We start from the raw sequence: 24,524 nt of genomic DNA on the forward strand, positions 1-24,524 counted from the left end.
TAGTCTCCAGCTCCGGGGGAGGACAGGAGAATTTGACATTCCTCTCCCCCCACACAAGACTGAAACTCCCGCGGTACGCGTTTTAGCGTGGAAGGACCCAGTTACTCCACCCCGCGGGGTTACACACCCCACCCCACCCACGCGCGTATCGGCCCGAAATCCACTCCGGGTTTTGCGGAGAGCCCTCGGGACCCGCCTCCCGCTAGGAGAGGGGGCGGAGCAGGAAGCCGCTACATCCGGTTCCAGAGTGGGCGCTCGGCAGCTTCCGGCGCTTGAGGCCGGGATCTCCGCTCCCTTGGTCGCCAGGGAAACCTTAGTGCTAGCGGGCGTCCGACCCCAAAGTGTTTCGCAGGGGGATTGGGTTTCGCCGGGAGGTCGGGGAAATTGGAAGGGACCGGAGGTGATTGGTGGAGTCATTGTGCTTAGAAAGGGGAGCCTGGGGTAGAAATGAGACACCCGTTGGAAGCACTGGAACACAACTTTATTCCCATCGGACCAAGCCCGCTCCCCCTGCCGGTCTGGCCCACCGTCCAGCCCCTCGAAGGCCCCTCCGTTGAGCCGCCGCTTCCTTCGTCCTGTACTTATTTGACCCCACGTCTGTTTTTGAATATTTAGGACCAAAAACATTCTGTAATTTCTTCCACTGAGCGCCCTCCAGTGGGCGCTAGGCCCACTGCGGGCGCGGGTTCTTGCCTTCGAGGAGCTGCGAGTCCAGAAGGGGAGACGGGCTTTAACAACGACTCGCACAATCACTTCAATACAAGCATGGTGAACCGCACTAGAGGGACACGCGGGGGTCTGAGGGGAATGACGAGGCTGACCTGATTTGGACCCCAGGGAGAGCGAGTGCGAACCCGGCAGAAGGAGCAGAGTTCTGGGACCCAACGGGAGGGTGGGAGGCCACTGGAGGAGAGGAATAGCGGTCCGTGTGACGAGCATTGAGAGGGGTGGAAGAGGTCAAGCAGTGGCACCATCGTCGGAAATGCATATTCCAAGAGCAAGAATGGATTTGGCCTCTGGAGCACCGGTTCTTCCGGTGTGGGCCCTGCCCCAGAGGTCCCTGAGACTATTGCACTAGGTATACAAAGTTAAGTCTCTTCATAACACTGCGAAGATGTTATTTGTCTTTTTCACGCCCATTCTCTTAAAAGCGTACAGTGAAGTTTTCCAGAAGGTACATGTGTACTGACATCACCCTCACAGCTAGTGGAATGTGTGCTTGTGTCTTCTGCTTTGAACTTTTCTCAGTTTTAAGTTCTAGTATGATAAATAGTTTATAACCCACATAAGCAAAATCTCTTTAGAGTCCTTGATTTTTAAGATGTCCTGAGATAAAAATTTTGAGAACCACTGCCCTAGAGCTCTTAAGAACGTGAATGCTGTAGATTTGGGTCTTGAAAAAAAAAGAATTCCAGCCATTCAGTGGAGAGAGATGGGAAGGAGCAGAAGCAGGTGATGGCATACTGGGGGGGGGGGGGGGGGCTACTGCAGCAGCTCAGGCCAGAGATGATGGTGGCTCCCCAGCATGGTGTTGAGTACCCTCACTGTACTTTCTGGAAAAGAAGTAAAAATGAGGTGAGGAATTTGAGGTTTTAGAAAGCTTGGTGAAGAGCTCATGGTTAATCCGAGATAAAGGAACCATCATGGGTACAGAGGGTGGGAGAAGAATGGGGCTAACATTTTCTGTGTTATCTGCCTGGCAGACACTGGTGAGTTTTTTTGCTCCTGCATCTGCCAAAGGAGATACACTATCTCCTTTCATCCTCCCAACGGCCCTCTGAGGGCTCCACTGTTCGGTGCGATAGCTACCACCCTCGTGTCTACTGAGTATTTGAAATGCGGTCAGTCAGAAGTGCTGACAATTTAAAATAGACACCTGTTTTTGAAGACTTAGAAAAACACACTGGAATTTCTTATATTGATTACATGCTGAAATAGTATTTTGGGTATATTAGATGAAATAAAGTATATTAAATTTACTTGTTTCTTTTTTACCTTTCAGGACGAAAAAGTTCTACGGAAAGGAACCTCCCAGGGTGACCCGATCATAACAAGCTCCTAACTGCAGCTCATGGTGGGTAGTCACGGCCCAGGTTTATAACTTCTTTAGTAAAAGATTTATCTTTGCCTTAAGCAAGCCCGGTCCATTTTTCCTGTACATCTAGGTTAACACACCTTTGAAATAAGCTGTAACGACCCTTAAGAGAGCAAATAATTTTAACTATCCTGTAATCCAGTTCCCACCTTGCTTTCTCCCACCTTCTGGTAACCTTCGTTAAGTTCCCTAAGGTACATCAAAGAAGCTGCAAACTCATTCTATGGAGCATTTGAGATCTTGCTTCCCTGTAACTGTTGTCAGTTTCGGTTCAAATAAACATAAAAATTCTCTACAGGTTTGGACGTTTCTTTCGTCAACACCTTTTGAATGTGACTACTAGATTATTTAAATTTACAGATGTGGTTGCATTACATTTCTATTGGACAGTGCTGTTATCCCTATTCCCAAGGAAACTGAGGTATTGGTTAAGTAGCATATTCAAGGCAGCAGAGTTTAACCCAGGTCTGTGTGAATTCCAAGTCTAGGTTCTGCCCACCATGCCAGCAGGCTCCCTCCATGGGTGAGGAGTTGGGGGAAGGGCATGAAATGAGAAGGGAAAGATAAGGCTAAGGTGAAGCGCTCTTACCTTCTTTGACTCCTTGGAAGCAGACAGGTAGGCAGCTGTGGAGAGAGACAGAAAGGGATGGGATGGGGCGTGGTTGGCAGGATGGCTGGCGGGCTTTTGGGAGGAGGCAGGGAGCGTCTGTAGGTGGAGGGGGCGGGGCTCACTCACCTGCCCAGCCCAGTGCCTTGAGGAGCCCCAGGAGCAGAAAAGCAGACAGGAAGAGGCCTACACCATCCTCCAGGGAGGGTCCAGAGTGACCTGGAGGGTAGGAGGGGCAAGAGTGAGTTCTGGAGTATCTTCTCAGGTACCCTCCACCCCCCTTCTCTATCCTGGCTCTTACCTGCCACTTCCAGGGTGACTTCAGCACTGCGCCCCAAGGCAGGCAGGCTGGGGTGGTGGACACGACAGGCATAGCGTGCCCCATGCTGTGCAGAGGTGACCGGGGGCAGCTGCAGGTGCCCGGAGAGACTGACAGAACCGTCAGAGTGTTGGCGCAAGGCTGAGAGCCACCTCTTTCCCTGGGCCTTCTGAAAGCTGCCCTCTGGGCCTCCTCGGAGCTCCCACTCCACTTCCAGGCCCTCGGAGGGGTAGAAATGGGACACGAGGCAGAGCAACTCGGGGGGTGCTTCCCCGGGCACAGCCCATACAAGAGGTGTTGGCATCAGGGATACTTTGGGGGGCTCTGGGAAGAGAGTAGGAAAAGAGCATGGGGTGAATCAATCCACATTGTCCTCCCTCAGAGACCCTGTTTGTCCTTTGGCTTCTCCAAAACTGAAGAGTGTCTGGGTTTCTTCTCTCAGGATGGGGAACCCACTATCTCCCCATTGGTGCATCACAGGAATCTTCATGCCAACGCCTCAGTTCTCAGGGATCCCTGTCCCCTCAGATTTGAGAACCTTCGTCCCCAAAGCCCTCAGATTCCCAGGGATCCTCCATCCGTTGCCCTTCTGACTCCCAGACACCCCAACCTATCTCCACCCACTCACCCAACATCCTCTTCTCCACCATCCCTCCCCTATCATGGTGTCTCCATAATGTCTCCCCTCTACCCGTGAGGACCCGTGTCCCCCAACTCACTCTGCACAGCAAGCTCCAGGGTGACCTGCCCTTGCAGGTATGGCAGGTGTATGGTGGCCAGATAGGCGCCCTCCTGGAAGGGCCTCACTGCAGGCAGCCAGAGGGTCCCATTTCCGGTCCATGGACCCCATGGCTCATTATCATCCCAAGCAGCAAATGCCACTGCCCCATGTCGGGCAGCTGGCATTTGCCCATCCAGCCCAGGAGTTGCAGCCAGGAGCAGGTGCCCCTTACCCTGGTGCTGGTGTCGCCACTCCAGCCCAAAGGGAGGGGGACCTGGGGCCAGAGACGTAGTGGCCTCTGGAGTGGGGGGCATGTAGGCAAAGCTCAAATCCAGCAGAGCGTCTTTTCCCAGTTGGACTTGAGTGGTGGGGGTGTGGGTGAGGACAGTCAGCACAACTGAGGAAAATGGGGAGAGCAGAGGGTGGGAGGGGCGTGAAGGAAAGAAAGGAGAAAAAAACAGAGAAATGGAGTTATAGGGAGGACTCAAGTCCAATGTTCCCACCCCTCAGAGGACACCTCCTTTTCTGAGACTCACCATCCCCAGCCCTCCCTGCAAATCGCCTGTTCTGGGACCCGGTGGGGCCAGTGTAACTGAGGCTGAGCAGAAAGGTCTAGAGGTAATGGAGCCCTTGCAGGTATAGCCCTTGCAGGCTGCTCTGAACACAGCCCGCTCAAGCTCTGGGGACAGCGGGATGTGAGTGCACTTCTGCCACAGCCCGAACCAGTCCGGTCTCCATGCACCACCCTTACAGGAGCGAGGCTTTCTTGGTTTGTTGGTGAGGACGATGACTCTGATTGTTGGTTCTATGGTGCCATGCAGGTTATTTCCTGACCCTGAACGGTTATGGCTCTGGCCTAGACCTGAACACAGACCTCTATTCTCTAATGAGGCAATGTCGCCTGGAGCCTGGCTGCCCGGGGTAATCCCAGCTCAGAAGCTATTTATGTGGCCTTGGGCCAGTTGCTTCACTTTTCCATGGCTCCCCTTCCTAATCTCCTAAAGATGACACTGATGATGCCCTGTTTCCCCGAAAATAAGACCTAGCCAGACAATCAGCTCTAATGCGTCTTCTGGAGCAAAAATTAACATAAGACCGGGTCTTATATTCTAGTAAACATGGTGATAGTATCTATTTCATGCGGTTGTAGTGAGGGTTAAATTATTTAATCCCTTTTGCTACCCAGATTTATTCAGTTCCTGGTTCTAGATAACAAAGACACCTACATATGAAAGGCACTTGGAACAGTACCTGGAACACAGTAAGTCTACAAAAGCTTTTGCTGTGATTACACCTAAGCGCCTGCCCAACTATAGCATCTCTGCAACACCCCCCACCCTGTTCCAAAGCCCATCCTTCCTGCCTTGGTGAGTGATCACCACCTGTCCCCCAGACACTAAAGGCAAACACTTGGGAGTCACAAGACTCCTTCCTCTAATTCATTCATTCAGCTAATATTTATTGAACACTTAGGATGTTTAAAGTAGAGGACAGACTAGTGAACAAGATGGGCAGTGCCTGCCCTCAGATTGCTTACAGGTTAATATGGGAGACAGATGAGGAAATTGTCGACTATAACATGCTCTGTGCTAGCCCCACCAGGTCCTAATAGATCTCACCTGTTTCCAACTCAAGTTCTCATCAATGTACATTTGGACAATTACAATAGCCCCCTCTCTGGTCTCCCCATCCTCAGTGTCTCTCTCCTTCAATTCATCCCTCACACTGTAGCCAGTGTGGCTACAAGTCTGATCCAGTCACTTGCCTGTTTAAAAATCCCTGCTACCTTGGAAACCAGCAGTTCAGGGAGCTAGATGTGTGTCCTCGGGCAAGTTACCTAACTGCTCTGAGTCTCAGACTTTTTCATGTGTGACATGGGGATAATATCAGTATGTAATTCTTATGGTTGCTGAGAAGAATAAGTGAGATTATGCCTATAAAGTGCTTAGAACAGGGACCTGGCATATAGAAAACGCTTGATAAATGTTAGCTGTTACTATTTTCATTACTATCATCATCATCATCGTCGACTGGATATCTTGGGAAAATCGTTGAATCTATATTTTCCTCATTAGTCCAATGACCTGGTCCTTGCCTACCTTTTGTAAGAATAAGTAACAGGCCGGCCCAGTGGCTCAGGCAGTTGGATCACTGTCCCTCTACAGCTAAGACTGTGAACAACAGCTCTCCCTGGAGCTGGGCTGCCGAGGTGGGCATGGACTGCCCTGGGCTGCCGTGGGCTGCCCTGAGCAGCCGGTGACCGACTGCCTCAGCTGGGAGGAGTGCAAGGCTCATAATACCTGCATGGGCCAGGGGGCTGTGTCCTACACAACTAGACTGAGAAACAACAGCTGGAACTGGAGTGAGGGGGCGGGGGGAGGTGGAAAAAGGGGAGGGGGGTAAGAATCAAGTAAAATAACAGGCTCTTTGGAAAAATAGTGCTTACACACACAAAAAAACTTCTGATGGTTCATCAATGAAGGCCAGCTTTCAGGGTAATTGATAATTTAACTCCCAACCCAACTTTCCAGACTTCTCTTGCACCCTAAGAACAAGCTACACAGAATCCCTTTCCTGGCAGAAACTAATCAATGGGCATTTCTTTGCTTTGGTCATAAAGTTCCTCCAGTTTCAGTGTCCTTCCCCATTTCCTCCCAAACATCTAAATACTCCATGTCCTTCAAGGTTAGCTCCACTGTTACTTCCTCCCCAAAATATCTGGGTCCTCCAGGTGGAAGTAATATTTTTTTCTCTTGTGATCATGTGTATTGATTTTTAATCTTAGTTTCTGAGGCATACAAGGTTAAACTTTTCTCAACACCATGGATTGTTTTTGTTCATCAGAGTAAAAAAATTAGGCAATGTCACTTAATTTATCAAAACTCAGAAACATACTTTGGAATTGTTATACACAGTAAGCAAAACCTAGAGGTTTTACAGTTTACCCCTTAAGCTAACAGTGCTCTTTAGTATGGGTGGGTTATTGAAGCAACTTTAGACCTGAAGCCCACAAACTGGACGCCATAAAAATACAAGTGTAAATACAGCAGGGCCAGAATAGTAAGGAAATTTCTATCTGTTTTTGCAGCTTGTATTGTATAGGTTTTTGCTTTTCTGTTAAAAAAAAAAAAGGGAATGATAGCAACTATTATAAAGTATTACTGAAAAATGTTTAAACTCAAATCTAGTCAAGCCTCTACCAATTTATAAGAAATACAGAGGAAAAAAGAACAAGGGAAATGACTCAGTGAGGAAACAATTGGGCAAATATAGAACGTGGGAAATTCTATAGAACAAATAACAAATCAATAGCATCAGCGGGGAGGCAATTATATAATAAAAGAGATTTAAGAGACAAAACTTTCATGGTCTGTGATCTCCCCATTTCCCAAATTCACATATTGACGCCTTAATCCACAATGTGACTATATTTGGAGACGGGCTGTGAGGAGGTAAGAAAGGTTAAACGAAGCCATAAAGGCAGGGTCCTAATCTGATAGAGCTGGTGCCCTTATAAGAAAAGAAACACTGGAGCTGTCTGTCTTTCCTCCTGTGAGGACACAAACATAAGGGGAGAGCTCTCATCGGACACCAAACCTGCTAGCACCTTGATCTTGGACATGATCTTGGACTTCTAGTCTCCAGGGCTGTGAGAAAATAAACGTCTGTTGTTTAAGCGACCCAGTCTATGATATTTTGTTACGGCAGAGCAAGTAAATACAACAACCAAATATAATATATGGACCTGGTTTTGATTCTGATTTGAATCAAATAAACTGCAAATAAACTGTAAAATAACATCATTGAGACAACTGGAAAATTTTTAATAAGGGCTGGAAATTAATATTAAGGAATTATTGTTTGTTTTGTTAGGTGTGATAATGGTATTGGGTTTTTTTAAGTCCTTATTTAATTAAGATACTTTCTGAATTACTTAGGAGTAAAATAATATGATCCCTGGGATCTTCTTTAAAACACTTCAAAAAAAAAAAAAAGGAAAGAAGGTTGTGGGAGGACAGGTGAAACAATTTTGTAAAATGCAATAACTATACAAGTGGGTGATAGATATATGGGGTCCATTACATTATTCTCTCTCCTGCAGTGTATCTTTGAAACTTTCCATAACAGTGTTTTACAAGAATGGTGAGAATTAAATATCATACACATAAAGTATGTTAATAAGGTATATTTGTTAACATTTTCAAGTATTTGATAAATAATGTATAAATGTATATTAAGAAAATTATCAATGATCTGTGACCCTGCAAAGATTCTATTTTTAATTTTGTGTCCCTTATCAAGCAGAAATGCTTGAAAAGGAACACTGAGCACCGCAGCTAGTTTTTATCTCCAGTGGTCTGTGACATGCAAAGTCCTGGGCACTCCCCAGACTGCAACTTTTTTCAGGGCCCAAGTGGCTTTCTACTCTACAATTATCCATGACACATCAGGATCTACATCTGATCACTTCTGTGATCCTTAAGGGGCCCAGGGCCATCCCAGAGATTCTGGTTTAACTTGCCCGAAGGGGGACTCAGGTTTCAGTGTATTTAGAAACTTCCAAGAGGATTCTAACGTGCAGCCTGCACTGAGAACTACTGGGCCCTAATTTGTTCTTGATGCTGATAAATATTTATTGGCTCAGCGCATAAATTAACAACCTAGCTCCCTTGATAGTCACCACAAGGGAAAGGCAGATGGGGAATAGCTTCCACATTTTACAACTGGAAAAACAGACTCAGAGAGAAAAGGACATTCTCACCCCCACCTCGATGAAGCCAGTAGCCTCCGGAGAGAGCTACTGTACCCAAAGGCAGTTTGCTTCTGACCCTGCCCAGGGTGGGGCTTGGGGAGTAAAAATGAAGGTGTAGGCAGAGGTGAGTATTGCGGGGTGGGTACTGAGTCTGTTTGCCTGGTCCCGCGGTGATTCTCGCTCAGTGAGCAGGGTGTCCACGGAGGACGTACTGGGGAAGGGAGGGTGCATGGTTACACGGGTTGACTTGACGGTCAGGCTGTGTTGTTTACATAAACAACATACATAAAAATCATACATAAACATACATAAAAACATACAAAAAAACATTACATAAAAATCTCACAAAACTAAGGGGAGCTAAGGACTCCACTCATATCTTCCCACCCTCCTCTGCGAGCAGGGTGAGCTCCCAAAACTAAGGGGAGCTAAGGACTCCACTCATATCTTCCCACCCTCCTCTGCGAGCAGGGTGAGCTCCCAGATATACCAGTCAGATCTTCCCCATTCTTGGTTTGTCCGCCCCCTCCCTCCTGGAGACCCAGCCCAGCCAATTGCCGGACCCCTGGGTCTCAAACCCTGTTGCCTGATGCAATAAGGGGTCGTTGAAAAGGGGACCATCTGGTCTCCCGCTGTATCCCTTTCGCCCACCGAGGGCACCATTTGGTGACCACAAAGTCAGCGGATCCCCACGCGCCATAGGGCATGGGCTGTCAGGAAGGTCAACGCACTAGAGCACTAGGCTTTGCTTTGCGGGCGGCCGCAGCACCGGACGTGGCGCAGGTGTGGCTCAGTCTGGTTTTGACACAGGGTGAACCGCAAAGGAAGAGGTGCCTAGTAAGAAATAGATCTGGGAGGACAGAAGAACAAAATTCCCGCTTCTGAGCCTTTCCCAACAGCGCTGCCTCACAACTTTCTCAAGGTCTGGTGTCTGGAAACCCCGCCTCTCTCCAAAGCTCCGCCTTTAGAAACACCACGAAGCCCCACCCTTAAACCTCCGGGTTGTTTTTTAAAACTGGTCAAGGGCTAGAAGAAGCGGTAGAAGTAGCTTGTTTCCTTTTAGTCAAATCCACTCGCTTTACAAATAAGGAAACTGAACTCCGATTGGGGAAATGACTCGTTCAAGTCCACAAAGCAGTCGCCGGTTGATCGTGACTCTTAGAATCCTCCCATTCATTTCCACTCCTCCTCCCCAGCTACCTGTTGCCATGGTGATGGGTGCAGTTTCCTGCTGAGGCTCGGACTGTGGTCGCATGAGGCTGGAAACGCCGAGGATCGGGCTGGACATGCTGACCATAAGCCAAGTCCCGTCCAGGGACCGCGGGCAATTCTGCTCTGGGGACAGGCCCTTGGCCCAATTCGCTGACGCGGGGAGCGGGACGTAGCGGCTCATCTCGCAGTGTGGTGCGGGGGCGCTCCGGGGGTACCGCCTGAAGGCAGCCTGGAGGGCGCCCGCGGGGTCTGCAAGTACGGAGAAGGGGGTTGCAGGTGTAGAGTCACTGCCAAGAAAGGGGTGGGAAGGGCAGCGTCCAGGGAATTTCAAATGCACAGGCTATCCGTAGGGAGAAATTTAGAGGTAATCCAGACTCATTTTACAGAGGAGGAAACCGAGGCCCGAGGTCACTGCGCGACCTAAATAGGAGAACGTTTTGGTGGAGGCGACTGACTTGGGGATGAGTCCGGGAAGACTCACCATGCACTTTGAGGTAGAGCTCGGGGTCGAGGTCCGGCCGGGGAGGTAGTCCCCCTGGGCCTTGACGCAGCAGCAATGCAGCGGGTCTCTTGGACAGGCGGCCCCCGCCTGCGTCCTCCACGAGCCAGCACTCTATCACCGCGGGTCCCGCCGAGACGGTGGTCCCCAGGCCTGGGGGAGAGGGGCGCGAGTGAGGAGGCGGCTTGGAAGTCAGGTGACCCGATCCTCTCCCCACCCGCGCCCGGCATTGGGCGCGGACCCGGTCACCTCCCCGCGCTTCTCCCGTTCTCTTCCAGGGCAGAGAGTCGCGGGGTTCGCTCACCCAAAGCCAGAGCGAGGAGTAGGAAGAGGGCCTTCATGGCGCCGCGATCTCCTCAGCCCCGAAGCCTCGTCTTCCTGCTTTCACTTTTACTTTCTCGAAACAAGGGCAGCAGGAGGGGCCGAGGAAATCCCCGCTCTGGTTAGGTGAGGGCGCGTGGGAGGCAGGTGCTTCCCCCACGGCTGGGGAAGGGATCCCGGAACATCCACTCCAGTTCTGGTCTGCGGACCTCAGTCGCGCCCAGTCCGCCAGGACTACCCAGCACCGCCGAGCCCCAGAGCGCTCCCCAGGCTCCCCCTTCCGTCTCCTCCCCGTAGAATCCACTCATTCGAGAACCATTACTCCGCCTTCCCCCACCTGTGCCAGGTCCCCAGCAAACACATAGGGGTTGTCGTGAAGCCAAGTGAAATGACCAATAAATATTTTAATCACCATTTAAAAAAAATAAGATTTAAAATAAAAACCTTGTACTCCTACGACTTACTCCCTCCCCGTCTCCGCTCCCTCCCCATAGAGAATAGAGTTGAGGGCCCCAAGAACAGGGAAGAGGTTTTAGGGTAGAAATAAGGGGCACATCCTGGGGAGGAGCGAAGTGGGTTGTAGGACTAGGATGGGGCTCAAAGGCCTGGTCCCCAAAACAACACAAACACAGACTTCAGGTACAGACTACACCACCTGACCCTTGACCCTGTGACTCCAGAATGCTCAACAGGCGCCCTCTCCCTCCCCCCACCACATGCGCCCTCCTCTGGAGCTGGGGCTTCAGTGGACCCATCTGAGGGAAAGGAAGGGTTTAGTTCCGGGGACACTTTAAGGGGGAGGTACTGAGGAGTAGAAAGGGGTGGTCGATGGCGCAGTGTGTTTCGCCTTCCAGAATATATACAAGTCCATAGATACAAGGAAGACGGTAGCTGTGGTGGGAGATGACCTAGGGGCCACAGCACCCTGACTCGTGCTCCCTACGTCCTCTTCCCTGAAAGCTACCTCAGCAACCCCTTCAGGTTGCTCCTCCGCCGCCACTGAAGCCCATCTCCACTTTGTGGACGCTGGGTGGGGACCAGACCGGACGGCTGGAGGGGGGCATGGCCCCACTCGCCTCGTCGCTGTTGCCCCCGCCCACCCCGGGGGACTCTCTCTTGATTGGCACGAATGGTCCGGTGGGCCCCCCGAGTCCGGGTCCGGGTCCGCCCCCGCCCAGGCGGTGCCTGCGCTCACAGTGTCCTCGGTGGCGCATGAAGCTGTCTCGCCACATGAACTTCTTGGCGCAGACGCCACACTCGTAGGGTTTGAGGCCTGTGTGCGTCTTCATGTGCTCGGTCAGGTGGTGCTTCATCTTGAACTTTTTGTTGCACACGGGGCAGTCAAAGGGCCGCAGGTTGAGGTGCATGTTCACATGACGATCTCGCATGCTCTTGTGCGAGAAGGCCTTCCCGCAGTGGCACAGAAAGATCTTATTCCCATCCCCGCTGCCTGTTCCTCCAGGGGTCCCAACAGAGCCACCCTGCATGCCCAGGCCCCCTGCGGATGTGCCCCCCAGGGCCACTGCCCCGTGTTCAGCTTGGTTCCCTGGTGGCTGGCCTGGAGCCTGTGAAGAGGAGGAGGATGAAGACGATGGGAAGACCAGGATCTGGTTGCCCTGCATGTCCACAGGAAGCAGGGGCCGGGGTGGGTGGGAAGGGGCATAGGAGGAAGGGGTCGGCCCCCCTGACTCATCAAGCCCTGCCCCAGGACCCCCACCCTCATATGGGCCAAAGTCATTGGAGGACTCACAGAAATTGACCTGCTCCTCTCCCTTGTCTGGAGGCTCACTCAGGGTCCGGACATTGCTTATGCTAAGGGTCGACTCAGGTCCTCCTCCCGCTGGAACCCCAGAGCCACCCCCTAGCTCTTCATCTTCATCATCCTCGCAGGTCAACACCAGGTCTTCCTCCTCCTCATCCTCTTCCAGATCTTGGTCTTGGGGAACCAAGGACGCTGGTGCTGGGCAGTTTCTACCCTGCTTCACATATACCCAGTGTTTCTGTGGCATGATGCTGGGGGGTGCGTAGGTGGGCCGCCGGAGCCCAGACCCAGGGACCACTGCACCCCTCCCGTCCCCACCGTCATCACACAGCTCATCTGCCTCCAGCAGCAGCTTCCCAGAGGTAGCTCCCCCACTTCCAACCACAGGGGCTGGGAATACAGAGCCACCTCCTCGACGTTCCCCACTGCCCACTGCAGAAGCTGCAAAAGCCTCTTGGGAGGAAGATGAGAAATCAGTGGACTCTCGGGGGCTGAAGTAGTTGCTGCTGCTGGGGGACTGATTCTCACTGGCCCTACTGGAAGCATGAGAACGCACCGAGCCCATGGTGGCAGGGGCCACGGTGCCCCCACTCCCTGACGGGACCCCAGCACCAGGGACAGTGACTGAGGTGGCTGCAGCAGTGGTGATGGTGGCACTGGTGGCCGAGGCCCGGCCTTCACGAAGGAGTTCAGTGCATTTATCCACAATGTGCCACATCTGGAGCACAGAACCCACTGTGAGGAAGTTGACAATGTCAGCAGCAGCCATGCTGAGGCGGCCAGTATAAGCTGAAGCCAAGACAGTCTCGAAGGCGCCTGGGTCCATGACGCTGGGCAGCGAGATGGAGGTCATGCCCTTGAGCAGAACCTGGTCGTGGAAGTAAGGGGAGGAGGCAGCCAGGACAGCACGATGAGCCCTGAACTCCCGGCCCTGCACTCGGATGGACACATCGCAGAGCTGGCCCTGTAGCCGCTGCTGATTGAGGGATTCCAGGAGGGCACTGGTTACCTCAGGGAAGGACACATGTACCACTGCAGCTGCAGGCAGGGGTAGTGGGGGCGGGGCCAGCGTCAGAGGCAGAGGGACAGCTGCCCCACTTGGAGACAGAGGAGATGGCTCCATGGTGTGGAGGGAGGGGGTACCCCCCCAGCCACAGGAGCAAGGGAAGGAGGAGGGCGGCCGGGGGGGTCTCTGGGAAGAAAAAAAGAGAAGAATGATAACATCTCATAATGAAACAGCCCTTTACAGTTTAAAAACACGTTCACACCCATTATCTGAGTAACTCCCCACAATACTGTGACGGAGATATTCCTCTGAACTCCATCTGACAGATGAGAAAGCTGAGGCTAAGAAAGATTAAGAGATTATTTATGATCACAAAGCCAGCAAGTGCCAGCCCCAGCAAACACAGGTGCCCTGACTCCAAATGTAGTGCTCTTTTCTTGGAGATTAGAGAAATAGCTGTTCTTCGGGAGTAAGGTGCCTCTCCTGGGAATTCCCCATTTGCCTGAGGGCCTGACTTTCCAAAATTTACATTTTTGGTGTTTTGCACCCTTTTCGTGGGAGGGGGCAGGTCTGCTCTGGTACGGAAAACCACCCTCTCCCCAAATCCCTTTAGGCTAGGCTCCTCGGCTCTCTAGGCCCCCTTTTGCCCCCCGCTTATCTCCAGCCTAGTCCCCGTCAAGACCCGCCCCCAGCCCCTTTTGGCCCCGCCCCATTTCAAGACCCGCCCCCTGTGGCATCTCCGGCTCCGCCTCTTGTCTACCCCCGCCCACACCGGACCCCGCCCCCCTCTGCTCCGCCCCAAGAGCTACTTCGACCTCCTCTCCCACCCGGAAGGTGCCCCCCAACCCCGCGCGTCCCCGCTTACCGGGCCGCGCGCCCCCGGGCCCCCCCCGCCCCTCACTCGGCCGCTAGAGCCGCAGCCTGGGCCCCTCCCGCCGCCATCTTGCGCCGACTCCCTCCACCCTCCGCCTCCGCTCCGCCTCCCGCCCCTCCGGCTTTAAAGGCACAGGCGGGCACCCCGCCCGTTCCGCTGGGCAATACTCTGCCGACTCGGCCACTTCTCCTTTAAAAAAGAGTCGCCTCGTTCCACCTTAAAGGTACCAGGTCTCTTCCGCCGCTGAGGACTCAGGACTTGGTTTGGCCGAAGCACTCATTCCTCTTTAATTCTGTAAGCCTGCCTCTTCCCACTGGCGAAGGGTCTCGGCCTTGGAGCTGTGGCCAACAGCGGGTTTGTGGGATCTAACCGCCCTAGTCTCCCAGCTTCTAACAGTCCCCCTGACACCCCGCCCCCTGCCTCTGGGCCTGGATTGGCCGAATAACCTTGAGTCGGCCCCTGATTGGCCTTTTTACTCCTACCGCTCGAAGTGAGAAAGTAAAGCGCGTTCGGGAGGCTGAAACACATTTTTGTAGCGCCTGGCAATGGGCAAGGGGAAAACCTGAGGGCGAGGAAACTCCACGAGAGACGGGCTAAGGGCAGGCTAGGCCAGGTTCAAGGCTATCCCCGGGCCGGGCTAACCGGAGCCAGAGAGCAGCTGGTGCCAATCAGTGAGAGCAGAAGGACAAAGAAGACAGGGATACAATAAGAAAAGAACTTTATTGTTTATTAATGTTTCTGTGTAAAACTTGTTTGTTTTTTCCCCTAAAGAAACACCACCAAAAGAGGGTTAACTCAGTCCTTCCCTTCCTCAGTCATGTTTCCCACAATCCTCCAAATACTATCGCAACACTGTGGAGGCAGCTGGTGGGGAGGCGGCTAGTCAGAGTCTGAGAGCACGATGATCTCCTCTGGGTCGCACTGTGTGGCCACGCTCATCTGCAAGGGAGTGAGAGACAGAGTCAGAGAGGTCCGGAAAGCGAGCAGCGGCGGAGGGCCTCGGCGGCCGGAGGGCCTCGGCGGCCGGAAGGCTGGGGTGTGGAAAAGGAGAGGCTGTGCGAGAGGCAGCATTCAGGCAGAACACCCGAACCGGAGCAGACACTGAAAGAGAGCCAAGCCAAGAGAGACAGCCTCCCCCTCTTACCTTGTAAGTACCAGGCTGGGCGGGTTGTGACTGAGCGACGAGGGACACCCGGGCTGGAGACGGGCTACACAGGGAGCTGGTCACCAGGCCATGGCTAGGAGAGTCCACCCTTGTTGAGGAGTCAGCAACGGGGCCCATGGAAGCCAAGGGGGAAGGTGGGCTGGGCAGGGTACAGATTTTCTTCCCAGTCTTCTCGGGGACTGCCCTTTGCCCTTCCACATAGCTAGGGACACAAACATACATGTAGGGCGCCTGAGGCTGGAAGGGGAGGGTCTGGCCTCCCCCGCAGACTCAGTTCCCTAATACTCCTCTCAGAAAGCCCCCTGCGATCCCGCAGTGGCTTCCTTCTGCCTCCTGTCCTTACCTGTCTTCTAATGGCCCTGCTCCTGTTTGTCCCTCCTTCCGAGATTTCTTGCAGGGAGGACTGGAATCTCCCCAGGTGTGAGGAGAGACACCTCCATTGAAGGAAGTGGAGGTCACCATGACTGCTCCATTCTCCAAGACAGTGGTGAGGGGGTCCTCTGTTTGCTTCCTGGAAGAGGAAATGTCCCCCTCCCCAAGGGAAGGGGGGGTATCCACAGTCAAGGCTTCAATCTCTAGCTCAAAGACCTGAGACACCGGGCTCTCTTTCTCCGCAGGCAACTCCTTGAGGTATTCTCCATTGCTTTCAGCATCTATACTGGAGGGGGCCGGGGGCTCCTCTGAAGGTGAAGATGGTGACACTATGAGTCCTTCGTTTTGCTGCTCCCCTGAAGACCTGTTGACCCCTTTGCTAGGTTCCAGGTTCTTTTCAGTGGAGATCTGTGGTGGGGACATGGGGCTCTTGTCTCCATCATTACCTGGAAAAGAAGAAAAGAGGGGAAGGGTAGCAAAAGAACTAGAGGAAAGAATACGCTGAGAAGACACTAGGAGTGAGAGGAGGAAGGGAAGGGTCTCAAACAGGTGGCCCATTCCCAACAGAGTAGATGGAACTAGCAGTGAGATTTTCCTTGTCATACCTGCTTCCTCCTCTTCCTCCTCCTCCTCTTCATCCCCCTGACCTTCCTGCGTCTGTTCCAAGTCCTCCTCCTCTTCAGAATCTGTGACCTCTTCCTCCTCCTCCTCCTCCTCCTCCTCCTCCTCCTCCTCTTCCTCCTCCTCCTCTTCTTCATCACTTTCCTCATCTTCGTCCTCGGTCTCAACCTTGAAGGTGGTAGGGCACTCCTGGGATGCCATTCCACTAGGGCCCTGGGGGACAAAGGACTTTCTCTAATGAATCCCTTGCCCCAGAGGGTCTGGTTCTGTGTTCCTTCCGCACACTCCCCCATGGGTCACCGTGGAGTCCCTGCTGGCCAGTGCAGGGGAAGGACAAGGTGTCTCTGAAGGGTAGATCCCTTCCATACCTCACCAGAATCCAAGGAGCCTTTGGGGGGGTCCACAGAATGGGAAGAGGTGGCTTGGGGGAGCCGGGCTCTTCTCTTCTGTCTCTCGCCCTCCTCACTCTTGTCTTGCATCATCGCATATTTGGAGATGACTTCATCCAGCCGGCTCATAGCTAAGCTCCGGTTTTCCCGCAGGCGCCGGGCTAGGGCAGGATCTGACAGTGCGGGGTCAACGCCTATGTGGAAAGATATGAAGTCAAACCCTAGAAGAAGGGACTAGAGAGATGCCCCCTCTACCACACACCTGATATACACAAGGGTTATTGATGGGCATCACTAATCCCTACCTGGTGTATAGTCATCTGTGAGGTGACAGCCAAAGTTGTAGATGAGATCAAGGTGGCGTCGCTCCTGTAACCTGACGCCCACGTCTCGGAAAGCATCCTGAGCCATGAGCTGGAGCTGCTGTCGGGGGAGGCCAAGGCTGTGGCGGGCAGCTGCCTTCTCTACAGCCCGCAACACATCTCCATAGTCAGGGAAGGCATCAGGCCCCGGCTTGTTGATGAGCCGTTCGATGCGCCTGTTAACCTCTGGGTAGCGAGTCCCACGGTAGGGAATGCGCTGCTCTATGACCCGGCCTGTCAGTGAAGAGCAGTCTTTCAGTTCACACAGCCGCCCAAAGAGTCGGATTAGCTTCCGTTTCAACCTTGCCTCCTGCAAGTATGTGGAGTCTGGGTCATCCAATTCTTTGAGATCCAGCTCTTTTTCCTGCAGCCTCTGAATCTCTGCCACATAGATTGCTAGCAGTTGCTCCAAACGCTGGATCTGCCGCCGGGAACCACGGGTCCTTGGGGCCTCAGAGCCAGTGGCCTCGGCATTTGTGGCATCCGTGGAGGTGTCTGTGGGAGGGTTACTCCCAGAGGGCTCGCCAGAGGTGGTGGCAGCAGGGGCCAGGTTCAGCTTTTTCTTGGCTGAGTGAGCCTTGAGAACAGTGCAGAGCTCGTTAATGTGGACATAGAGCTTAGCTGGCCTGCTCTGGGCCCGAGACAGGACCCGAGAGAGGATGTTGTAAAACTCCGCTGAGGCCAAAAACAGAGAGTGGGCACGCTGCTGCCGTTTACAAAGGAACGGGACCACGTCAGGGTGGTCTGCTGTCTGCGCCTTACACAGTTCAAGGAACTGGAGGGTTCAGGGGAAGAAGGGAGGGGGAAAGAGACAAGGGAGGGGGTTGAGAGAAAGAAGGCATGGCGGGATTAGTGGGGGAAAAAAGGACAGGAGAGCCAGTGAGCCACCCCCTCCCTGGGGTACAAGAATCTTCTCCCCTAAAGCTCACCTCTTCAAACAGCTTCTCATTCTCCAACTTGTAGCATTTCTTGCCGCCCGAACTACTGCTTCCTCCAGCCCCATGGGGCTGGGAGGAGCCAGGGGCTTCTGCCTGGGGTGAGGCCGGATTGGGGGGTGGGTGAGAGGGCCCTGGCTGAGCAGCTTCATCTTCGTCATCATCATCCAGCACAATGATGCTGTTAGCGGTAGCCATGGGGGATCAAATCCCCCGGAGGGAGGAAGTGTTGGGGATTTCGTATTTCCTGCTGGAAGGGGACGGGGGCCTTAGAAAGAGCCCCTCCAGCATAGCCCCATCCCTTCAGCTCACACATTTTTCAGTGTTCTTGGGTTTCAGTAACACCCAGCCCTGCCCAACAGTGTCCTCACTGCCTGTCTTCAGCAACCATTAGCACCATGTTTTCTGGGGCCCCAAACCACCTGCGACCTCAAGTCCCCACCCCAGCTCCACTCCCCATATCCACGACATCTGGTCTTTCAGTTTCCATTCTCCACTATTTGTCTTAGTTGGCAAACTGCCTTTTCCTCCCAGCCTCCGGGCCACCACCTCCCACACTGCACTCCAGATTTCACCTCGCACAGGTGCTACACCCGTCAGCGCCACCATTGGCTCTCAAACACGTCAAACCCACACCCTCACCCCATCCTGAAGGATCTCCCCAACTTCTAGACTCTGAGGCGAAGAAGGTTCCCTCTCAACCATACATTCACCCCTTGTAATGTATCTCAGATTCCACCCGCCGAAGGGTCTCAAACCGGGGAGTCAGGTTGGAGGTATTTCACCTCAAGACCCTTCCCTCTCACCCCACCCTAATTTTCCTCATACTCTCGGTGACCTGTAACCGCTCGTGAGCCCCGCACTGGGCTCGCCCGATTCCTCTCGGATCCCAAGCCTAAGTCCGGCCTCTTCCCCTAGATGAGCTTCCCGCCAAGTCCCCCTCCCCCAGTTCAGGCCCCACCCGCCCCACTCCCCTTCAGGGATAGGAAAGAAAGCTTGCCCCTCAGACTCAGCGCCCGGGACTCCCCAACACCTCTCCCTCGACATCCCCACCCCCACCTTCGACCCCCGCACAGTCCGGGCCCCACCTCAGAAACAAACGGCCTCTCCAAACGACTCTCACCGCAGATATCAGAAGCTCGCATGGTTACCTCCGCCTTCCTTCCCCCTCCCACCGCAGGCCCGATGCTGGACCGGAAGCCGCAGAGTTTCCGCCTCCAGTAACCTAAGCGCCATATTCTCGTACGGAACCCAGTCCCCCCCCCACCTCCCCCTGTGGCCGGAAGTGACAATAGGTCCGATCCCCGAACGTTTCTGGAGCTTCCTACATTGTATGCGGCTCCCTTCCGCCCGACCTGTAGGAGGCGAGCTTATCCCCGCGGCGCTTCCCTAAGTACCTGGGGGCCGTCATTTTGCCGTACGGCGTTGACTCAGCCCCGACTCCAGAGCTCCGCCAGTGGATGTCTTTCCACCCAGCGCTTCTGCGACTCCGCGAATCAGAAACTTCCTGCCTCCCGCCCAACCGCCGGCTAGGCGCGTGCCGGGAGGACTGAGCCACCTTTCCAAGTAGGGAAGGGGGGAACGGAAAACGGCCGCTGAGGAATTGGGCCCTCCAAGGCTACGCACTGGTGCACGAAAGGGCGGAAACCTCTCACGAGGGAAATAAAACCTTTTCCTTTCGATGGGCTATTGACCAGCCTTCCCGCGTTGCTTTCCTACCTGCCAGGTACCCGTCTCCACGGCTTACTCCACGGCGCTTGCCCCTTCCCGTCTTTGGGCTGCGCACTCCCTTGCCGCTGTCCAGCAGCTTCTTACATCCTGGCGTCTCCAAGTGTTTTGAATCCAGGTGTTCGTGACATCAAAACACTTGCACACAAATAATTACAACGCCCCACACAATGTGTTATTGTTATTATTACGATTGTTGTTTTGCTTTTCAAGCTTCACCACAGACTAATTACCAACCAAGCAGGTGGCACCTACGTGATTCTCCGTACTTTTCTGAAGGGGGTCCCTGAGGCTCAGGTAGTCATGACCCAGAAGACGTGCTTTGTCCGGGAGCTTCGGGGCCTAAGGAGTGGCGATATGGGGAGGCGGAAGGGAGTTAAGAAGAATCTCTGCGAATTGCCACTGTAAGGGCTGTAAGATGAAATGAGGCTCGGAAAATACCGCGGGTCTCGTCTCCTCTTCTTTCTCTGGGAGAGCTGAGGAAAGAACGAACAGAGAAGACACAGACTTTGACGCCCGCCTCACCCGCATCCCACCTCGCCCACTTTTAGGGAGGCTGGAGGGACTCATGGAGGCAAGGCTGGGTCCAAAGGTGAGCTTCTGGGGGAAACCGGAGAGGCTAAGACTGTTCCAATGGCTGAGTTGCTCCCCTCTACATCCTTGAGCATTCCACAAGTGGTGAGCATCTTATCACTTTCTAGGATCTCCGCGGTCCCTACACGTCCAAGCCTCAGAGTCCCAGAACCTCAAACGCTCCCTTCCATTAATCTCACATCTCTTCTTTCCAGTCGTCTAAACCTACAGTCTTCAAACTGGGGAAAATGAAAACTCCCCAAAGAGCACTTGGACTTGGGAGATGTTAGAGATTTAATTTCCAGATCCTCAGCTTTCCCAAAATTTCTCCTGAATAAATACCTACAATAGAGGTTCTTTTTCTTTTTCTTTCTTTTCTTTTCTTTTTCATTTTAAGATTTTATTGGGGAACAGGACTTTATTGGGGAACAGTGTGTACTTTCAGGATTTTTTCCAAGTCAAGTTGTTGTCCTTTCAGTCTTAGTTGTGGAGGGCGCAGTTCAGCTCCAGGTCCAGTTGCTATTGTTAGTTGCAGGGGGCGCAGCCCATCATCCCTTGCAGGAGTCCAACTGGCAACTTTGTGGTTGAGAGTCCACTGGCCCATGTGGGAATTGAACTGGCAGCCTGGGCTTTAGGAACACAGAGCTCCAACCGCCTGACCCACCAGGCCGGCCCTAGAGGTTCTTTTTCTTCCTTTACCCTTTTACAGTAGACTTTCTCCCTCTTAAAAAAAAAAAAAAAGTATAGTTTTCAACCCTGAAATCTGGAGACAGTCTTACCTAGTGTCAAATAAAGAGCTATGTAGCCAACTTCTTTCATTAAGGCACCATAAACACCACCTCGTCTATCTCATTAAAAACATTTAAAAATTTTTTAACAATTATAAAAATGTGTACAATCTTCATGCCATTTGATCGGTTCTGCTCTCATAATAATTGTAATGATAACCCTGAAGAAATTTTTTTAAAAACTAGAGTTTTGGGCAGGCCCAGCCCGGTGGCTCGGGTGGTTGGAGCACTGGTCCTTCTAGTGCTCAGGTCAACAGTTCAGGTGGCCGGTGGATTCCCACATGGGCCAATGAGCTGCGCCCTCTACAGCTAAGATTGTGAAAAACAGCTCTCCCTGGAGCTGGGCAGCTGTGAGCACCCAGAGGTTGACGTAAGCTGCCATGAGCAGCGGTGGGCTACCGTGTGCTGCCAGGCGCTGGCCAGCAGTGTTGCCAGGAGTGGCTGGCAGCCAGCCGGCGAGGTCTGCCATGAGCTGCTGTGAGCAGCCAACTGAGGACTGGCGATCCACTGCCTCAGCCGGGGGAGCGCAAGGTTCATAATAGCAGCATGGGCCAGGGAGCTCTGTCCTACACAACTACACTGAGAAACAGCGGCTTGAACTGGAATGGGGCTGGGAAAGTGGAGGAAGAGGGGGAAAAACGAGTTTTGATCATAAGAAAGAAAAATATTTTTCATCTCAGACTTTTAAGTATAAAAGCATAAAATTGTCTCTGGGGAAGGGGAATGGTAATGGGAGTTCAAGGAGAAAAGAGAAAAGGAATGATTCCCAATTGTTAAGAGCTTATTTATGTATTTTTAAATGGATGATAGTAGGTATCAAATCACTCTGATATTTCAGTTCTTCTGGACATTCAAAAGAGTGATTAAATGTTTTATTTTAAAATGTAAATATTTTCAATATGCCAGGAATTACATCCTTGAAACAATTTTTAATTATGATGAAAATTTTTAGATGCTTACTGAGAAATATAAACCTGAGGAGTATAAACCTGTTCAAAATTATTTCCTAGAGTATAGGTGACGAAATTTTAAGACAGCTGCTCTAACCTCTCTAGGTGTCCCCTCCACAGCCCCCAACAGTCCCATTTCCCCCACCTCCCCTCTCACCTCTGTGGCAGAGTAAGAGGATGTTTATAGGAAAGGTGGTCACAATTCGAGTTCCTCCTCTTTCTGAGGTGACCTCAAGAGCCAGTGCCCAAACTTTGCCCATGGTAGTGGCCACAGCAGCTTATAAAGAGCCTCCAGCAGTAGTAGTGTCAGAAAGAAGGCCAGGAAGATAAAGAAGGCCTTGTCTAAGGCCCGACGTAGGGGACCCCTGGAAGGAGGAGGACCCTGGGCAAAAGCCAGGAACACATCGTCCTCATCCATGTCACCCTCCTCCTCTGCCATTGTAACCTACAGTCTGACAGCTGGCTGGATCAGGGAGGCTAGGCTGGAAGCCCTTGCTCAGCAATGCCAGGATTAAGGGGCGTGGTGGGGCAAGTCCTTCACCTGCCTGGTTTGACCCTAATTCCCCCACCCGAGAGAGAAAGGAGAGTAGAGCTTCTGAGCTTTTGGAACAATCATGTAATTATCCAATGCAATGTGAATGGACTGGACAAAATAATTCCTAAAGTCTGTCCAGCATTATAATTTTGTTTTGGAAACTGAAGGCCCAACATACAGACATGAAGCTGGAGCTGCCCAAGTCATTCTGGGTCTCTAGGCTCAAGGCTCAAGGGCTTGGGCCACCACAGATAGAGCATGAACAAGTGGACCTAGTATGCTACTGTGAGCTGCTGTCAGTCAAAGATCTAAAGGCCATTCCAGCTTTACAGTGGGTAATTGGGGTGGGGGCGGGACTCTCTTAACCAAGGCTGGTGGGGGACAAGCAGCTGCAAGAACCCAAGGAAGGGGAGGTTTATTAAAAAAAAGAGAGAGAGAGAGAGAGAGAGAAACACCATGATTGGTCAGTGGGGCAAGGGTTTATGATTGAGATTTAACTGTTGGGGCAATAATAATGAAGAGTGAGATTTTTCTGTGGGAGGTCCTGGTCTGAGAGTTGCTGAGAAATGTCCTCCAAGAGATTGTCTTAGAGCAAGGGGTGAAAGCTTTTTCTTGACCCTGTTCCCCAGGCACTGGCCTGAAGGTATGTGAGGGAAATCAAAGCCCTTATGGAGATCTGGGGTCCCATGGTGCTGGTGGGGTGGAACGCAGAGGAAGCAGTGTTTGTGAGAGTGGGCTTCATATCTGGAGATTTTAGGGTCTCTTACTGAAATTTCATTTTGAGGTTAATAGGAAGGCCATGTCTACTTGGGGAGACCTGTTTACCCTAAACAGCACAAAAGATGTCACAATTCTTTTAGAATCGACTCATGTTATAGTTTGCTGCTGCCTCGGAGAAGGGGGGGGTTCACATAATGACTTAAAAAGCCTAGATCAGGGTCCGAACTAATAATTATTTATTAGTTGTGTTAAATTAATTAAACAAAAGGCCATTAGACTGAGGGGGCTCTTATTAAAAAGAAACTGGCCCAAAATGGAGTCATTTTTGCTAATCCCCACCAAGACATACTGCTAACCTAATTGCAGTTTCAGACTTGCCCAGGAATGGAATTTTAAACCAATCAGTCTGGAATTTCCTAGTCAAAGTAGGGAGGTAATCTACCTGATGAGACTCCTTGCTTTGCCCTAAGAGAAGGTGACTTTGAAATAATCCACTCTTTTAACTTCCTTGTTCTCCCCTCCCCCTATTTCTTTCTATAAAAGCTTTACATTTGTCCGGCTCCTGGGAGCATCTTTCTATTTACTACTTGGGGTGCTCCCTGATTCATGAATCATTGAATAGAGGCAATTAGGTCTTTAAATTTACTCGGTTGAATTTTTGTTCTTTAACACTCTGATGTCATGACAGCCTTTGTCTAAATGTCTCAACGAGGCTTTAAGCTATAGCCAGTCAAATAACTTCCTTTCTCCGCTTCCACACTTACTCTGAGTCATGTCTGAGGAACACTCATAACCACTTCTGGCTTGGTGTTGCACTAATTGAATGGATTTTTGCTCAAACAAAATTAAAGTTTTTAGTATGCCTCAGTTTATCTTTTTTCAAAGTATTTTTCATAAGAGTTTACTTGAGCCAAAATGGACAACAAGTGCCAAGCAGTAAGATCTCAAATGCTCCCTCAGTTTATCTTTTACAGTTGTGTGACCGTGCCCTTGGGCAAATCACCTGATCTTTTTTTCAGTTTTTTATAAAATTGAGGAAACTTCTTTCCTCACAGAATTCTTATTTTTTAAAGATTTTTATTAAAATATAGCTAACATAGAATATTACATTAGTTTCAGGTGTACACCATAGTTATTCAACATTTATTTACCTAAAGAAGTGATCACTGTGATAAGTCCAACAACCATCTGACTCCGTACAATGCTATCGCAATATT

General features: G+C 51.8%; 4 protein-coding genes across 12 annotated transcripts; all 4 read right to left on the minus strand.

Moving 5' to 3' along the window:
- Window positions 1-464: 464 nt before the first annotated feature.
- On the minus strand, window positions 465-10,787 carry TAPBP (TAP binding protein). Its single transcript, XM_033097359.1, has 8 exons — window positions 10,511-10,787; window positions 10,189-10,359; window positions 9,696-9,956; window positions 3,741-4,139; window positions 3,004-3,345; window positions 2,832-2,921; window positions 2,685-2,719; window positions 465-1,553 (listed from the first exon to the last, which is right to left on the minus strand). Exons 1-8 carry the CDS (start codon window positions 10,545-10,547, stop codon window positions 1,542-1,544), a joined length of 1,347 nt encoding a protein of 448 aa, XP_032953250.1. The 5' UTR covers window positions 10,548-10,787; the 3' UTR covers window positions 465-1,541.
- Window positions 10,788-10,913: 126 nt separating this feature from the next.
- ZBTB22 (zinc finger and BTB domain containing 22) lies at window positions 10,914-14,247 on the minus strand. The gene is made up of 2 exons (XM_033097334.1): window positions 14,161-14,247; window positions 10,914-13,481 (listed from the first exon to the last, which is right to left on the minus strand). Exon 2 carries the CDS (start codon window positions 13,410-13,412, stop codon window positions 11,505-11,507), a length of 1,908 nt encoding a protein of 635 aa, XP_032953225.1. The 5' UTR covers window positions 13,413-13,481; window positions 14,161-14,247; the 3' UTR covers window positions 10,914-11,504.
- A 623-nt stretch (window positions 14,248-14,870) lies between these two features.
- DAXX (death domain associated protein) lies at window positions 14,871-19,541 on the minus strand. 9 transcript variants are annotated; one of them, XM_033097321.1, is made up of 9 exons: window positions 19,111-19,287; window positions 18,480-18,484; window positions 18,008-18,194; window positions 17,022-17,853; window positions 16,696-16,910; window positions 16,312-16,540; window positions 15,678-16,152; window positions 15,314-15,536; window positions 14,871-15,108 (listed from the first exon to the last, which is right to left on the minus strand). In XM_033097321.1, the coding sequence occupies exons 1-9, from the start codon at window positions 19,156-19,158 to the stop codon at window positions 15,049-15,051; spliced, it is 2,274 nt and encodes a 757-aa protein (XP_032953212.1). In that variant the 5' UTR covers window positions 19,159-19,287; the 3' UTR covers window positions 14,871-15,048. The 9 variants fall into 9 exon arrangements, with proteins under 9 accessions (XP_032953212.1, XP_032953203.1, XP_032953195.1 ...); XM_033097312.1 differs by lacking the exon at window positions 18,480-18,484 and having other exon boundaries at window positions 17,022-17,655; window positions 18,008-18,263; window positions 19,102-19,289; XM_033097304.1 differs by lacking the exon at window positions 18,480-18,484 and having other exon boundaries at window positions 16,312-16,495; window positions 18,008-18,263; window positions 19,102-19,287.
- A 746-nt stretch (window positions 19,542-20,287) lies between these two features.
- Window positions 20,288-22,505, minus strand: SMIM40 (small integral membrane protein 40). The gene is made up of 2 exons (XM_033097397.1): window positions 22,210-22,505; window positions 20,288-20,338 (listed from the first exon to the last, which is right to left on the minus strand). Exon 1 carries the CDS (start codon window positions 22,489-22,491, stop codon window positions 22,249-22,251), a length of 243 nt encoding a protein of 80 aa, XP_032953288.1. The 5' UTR covers window positions 22,492-22,505; the 3' UTR covers window positions 20,288-20,338; window positions 22,210-22,248.
- Window positions 22,506-24,524: the final 2,019 nt, after the last annotated feature.

The sequence above is a fragment of the Rhinolophus ferrumequinum genome, chromosome 3 (genome assembly GCF_004115265.2).
Source record: "Rhinolophus ferrumequinum isolate MPI-CBG mRhiFer1 chromosome 3, mRhiFer1_v1.p, whole genome shotgun sequence".
NCBI classification, from domain to species: Eukaryota; Metazoa; Chordata; class Mammalia; order Chiroptera; family Rhinolophidae; genus Rhinolophus; species Rhinolophus ferrumequinum.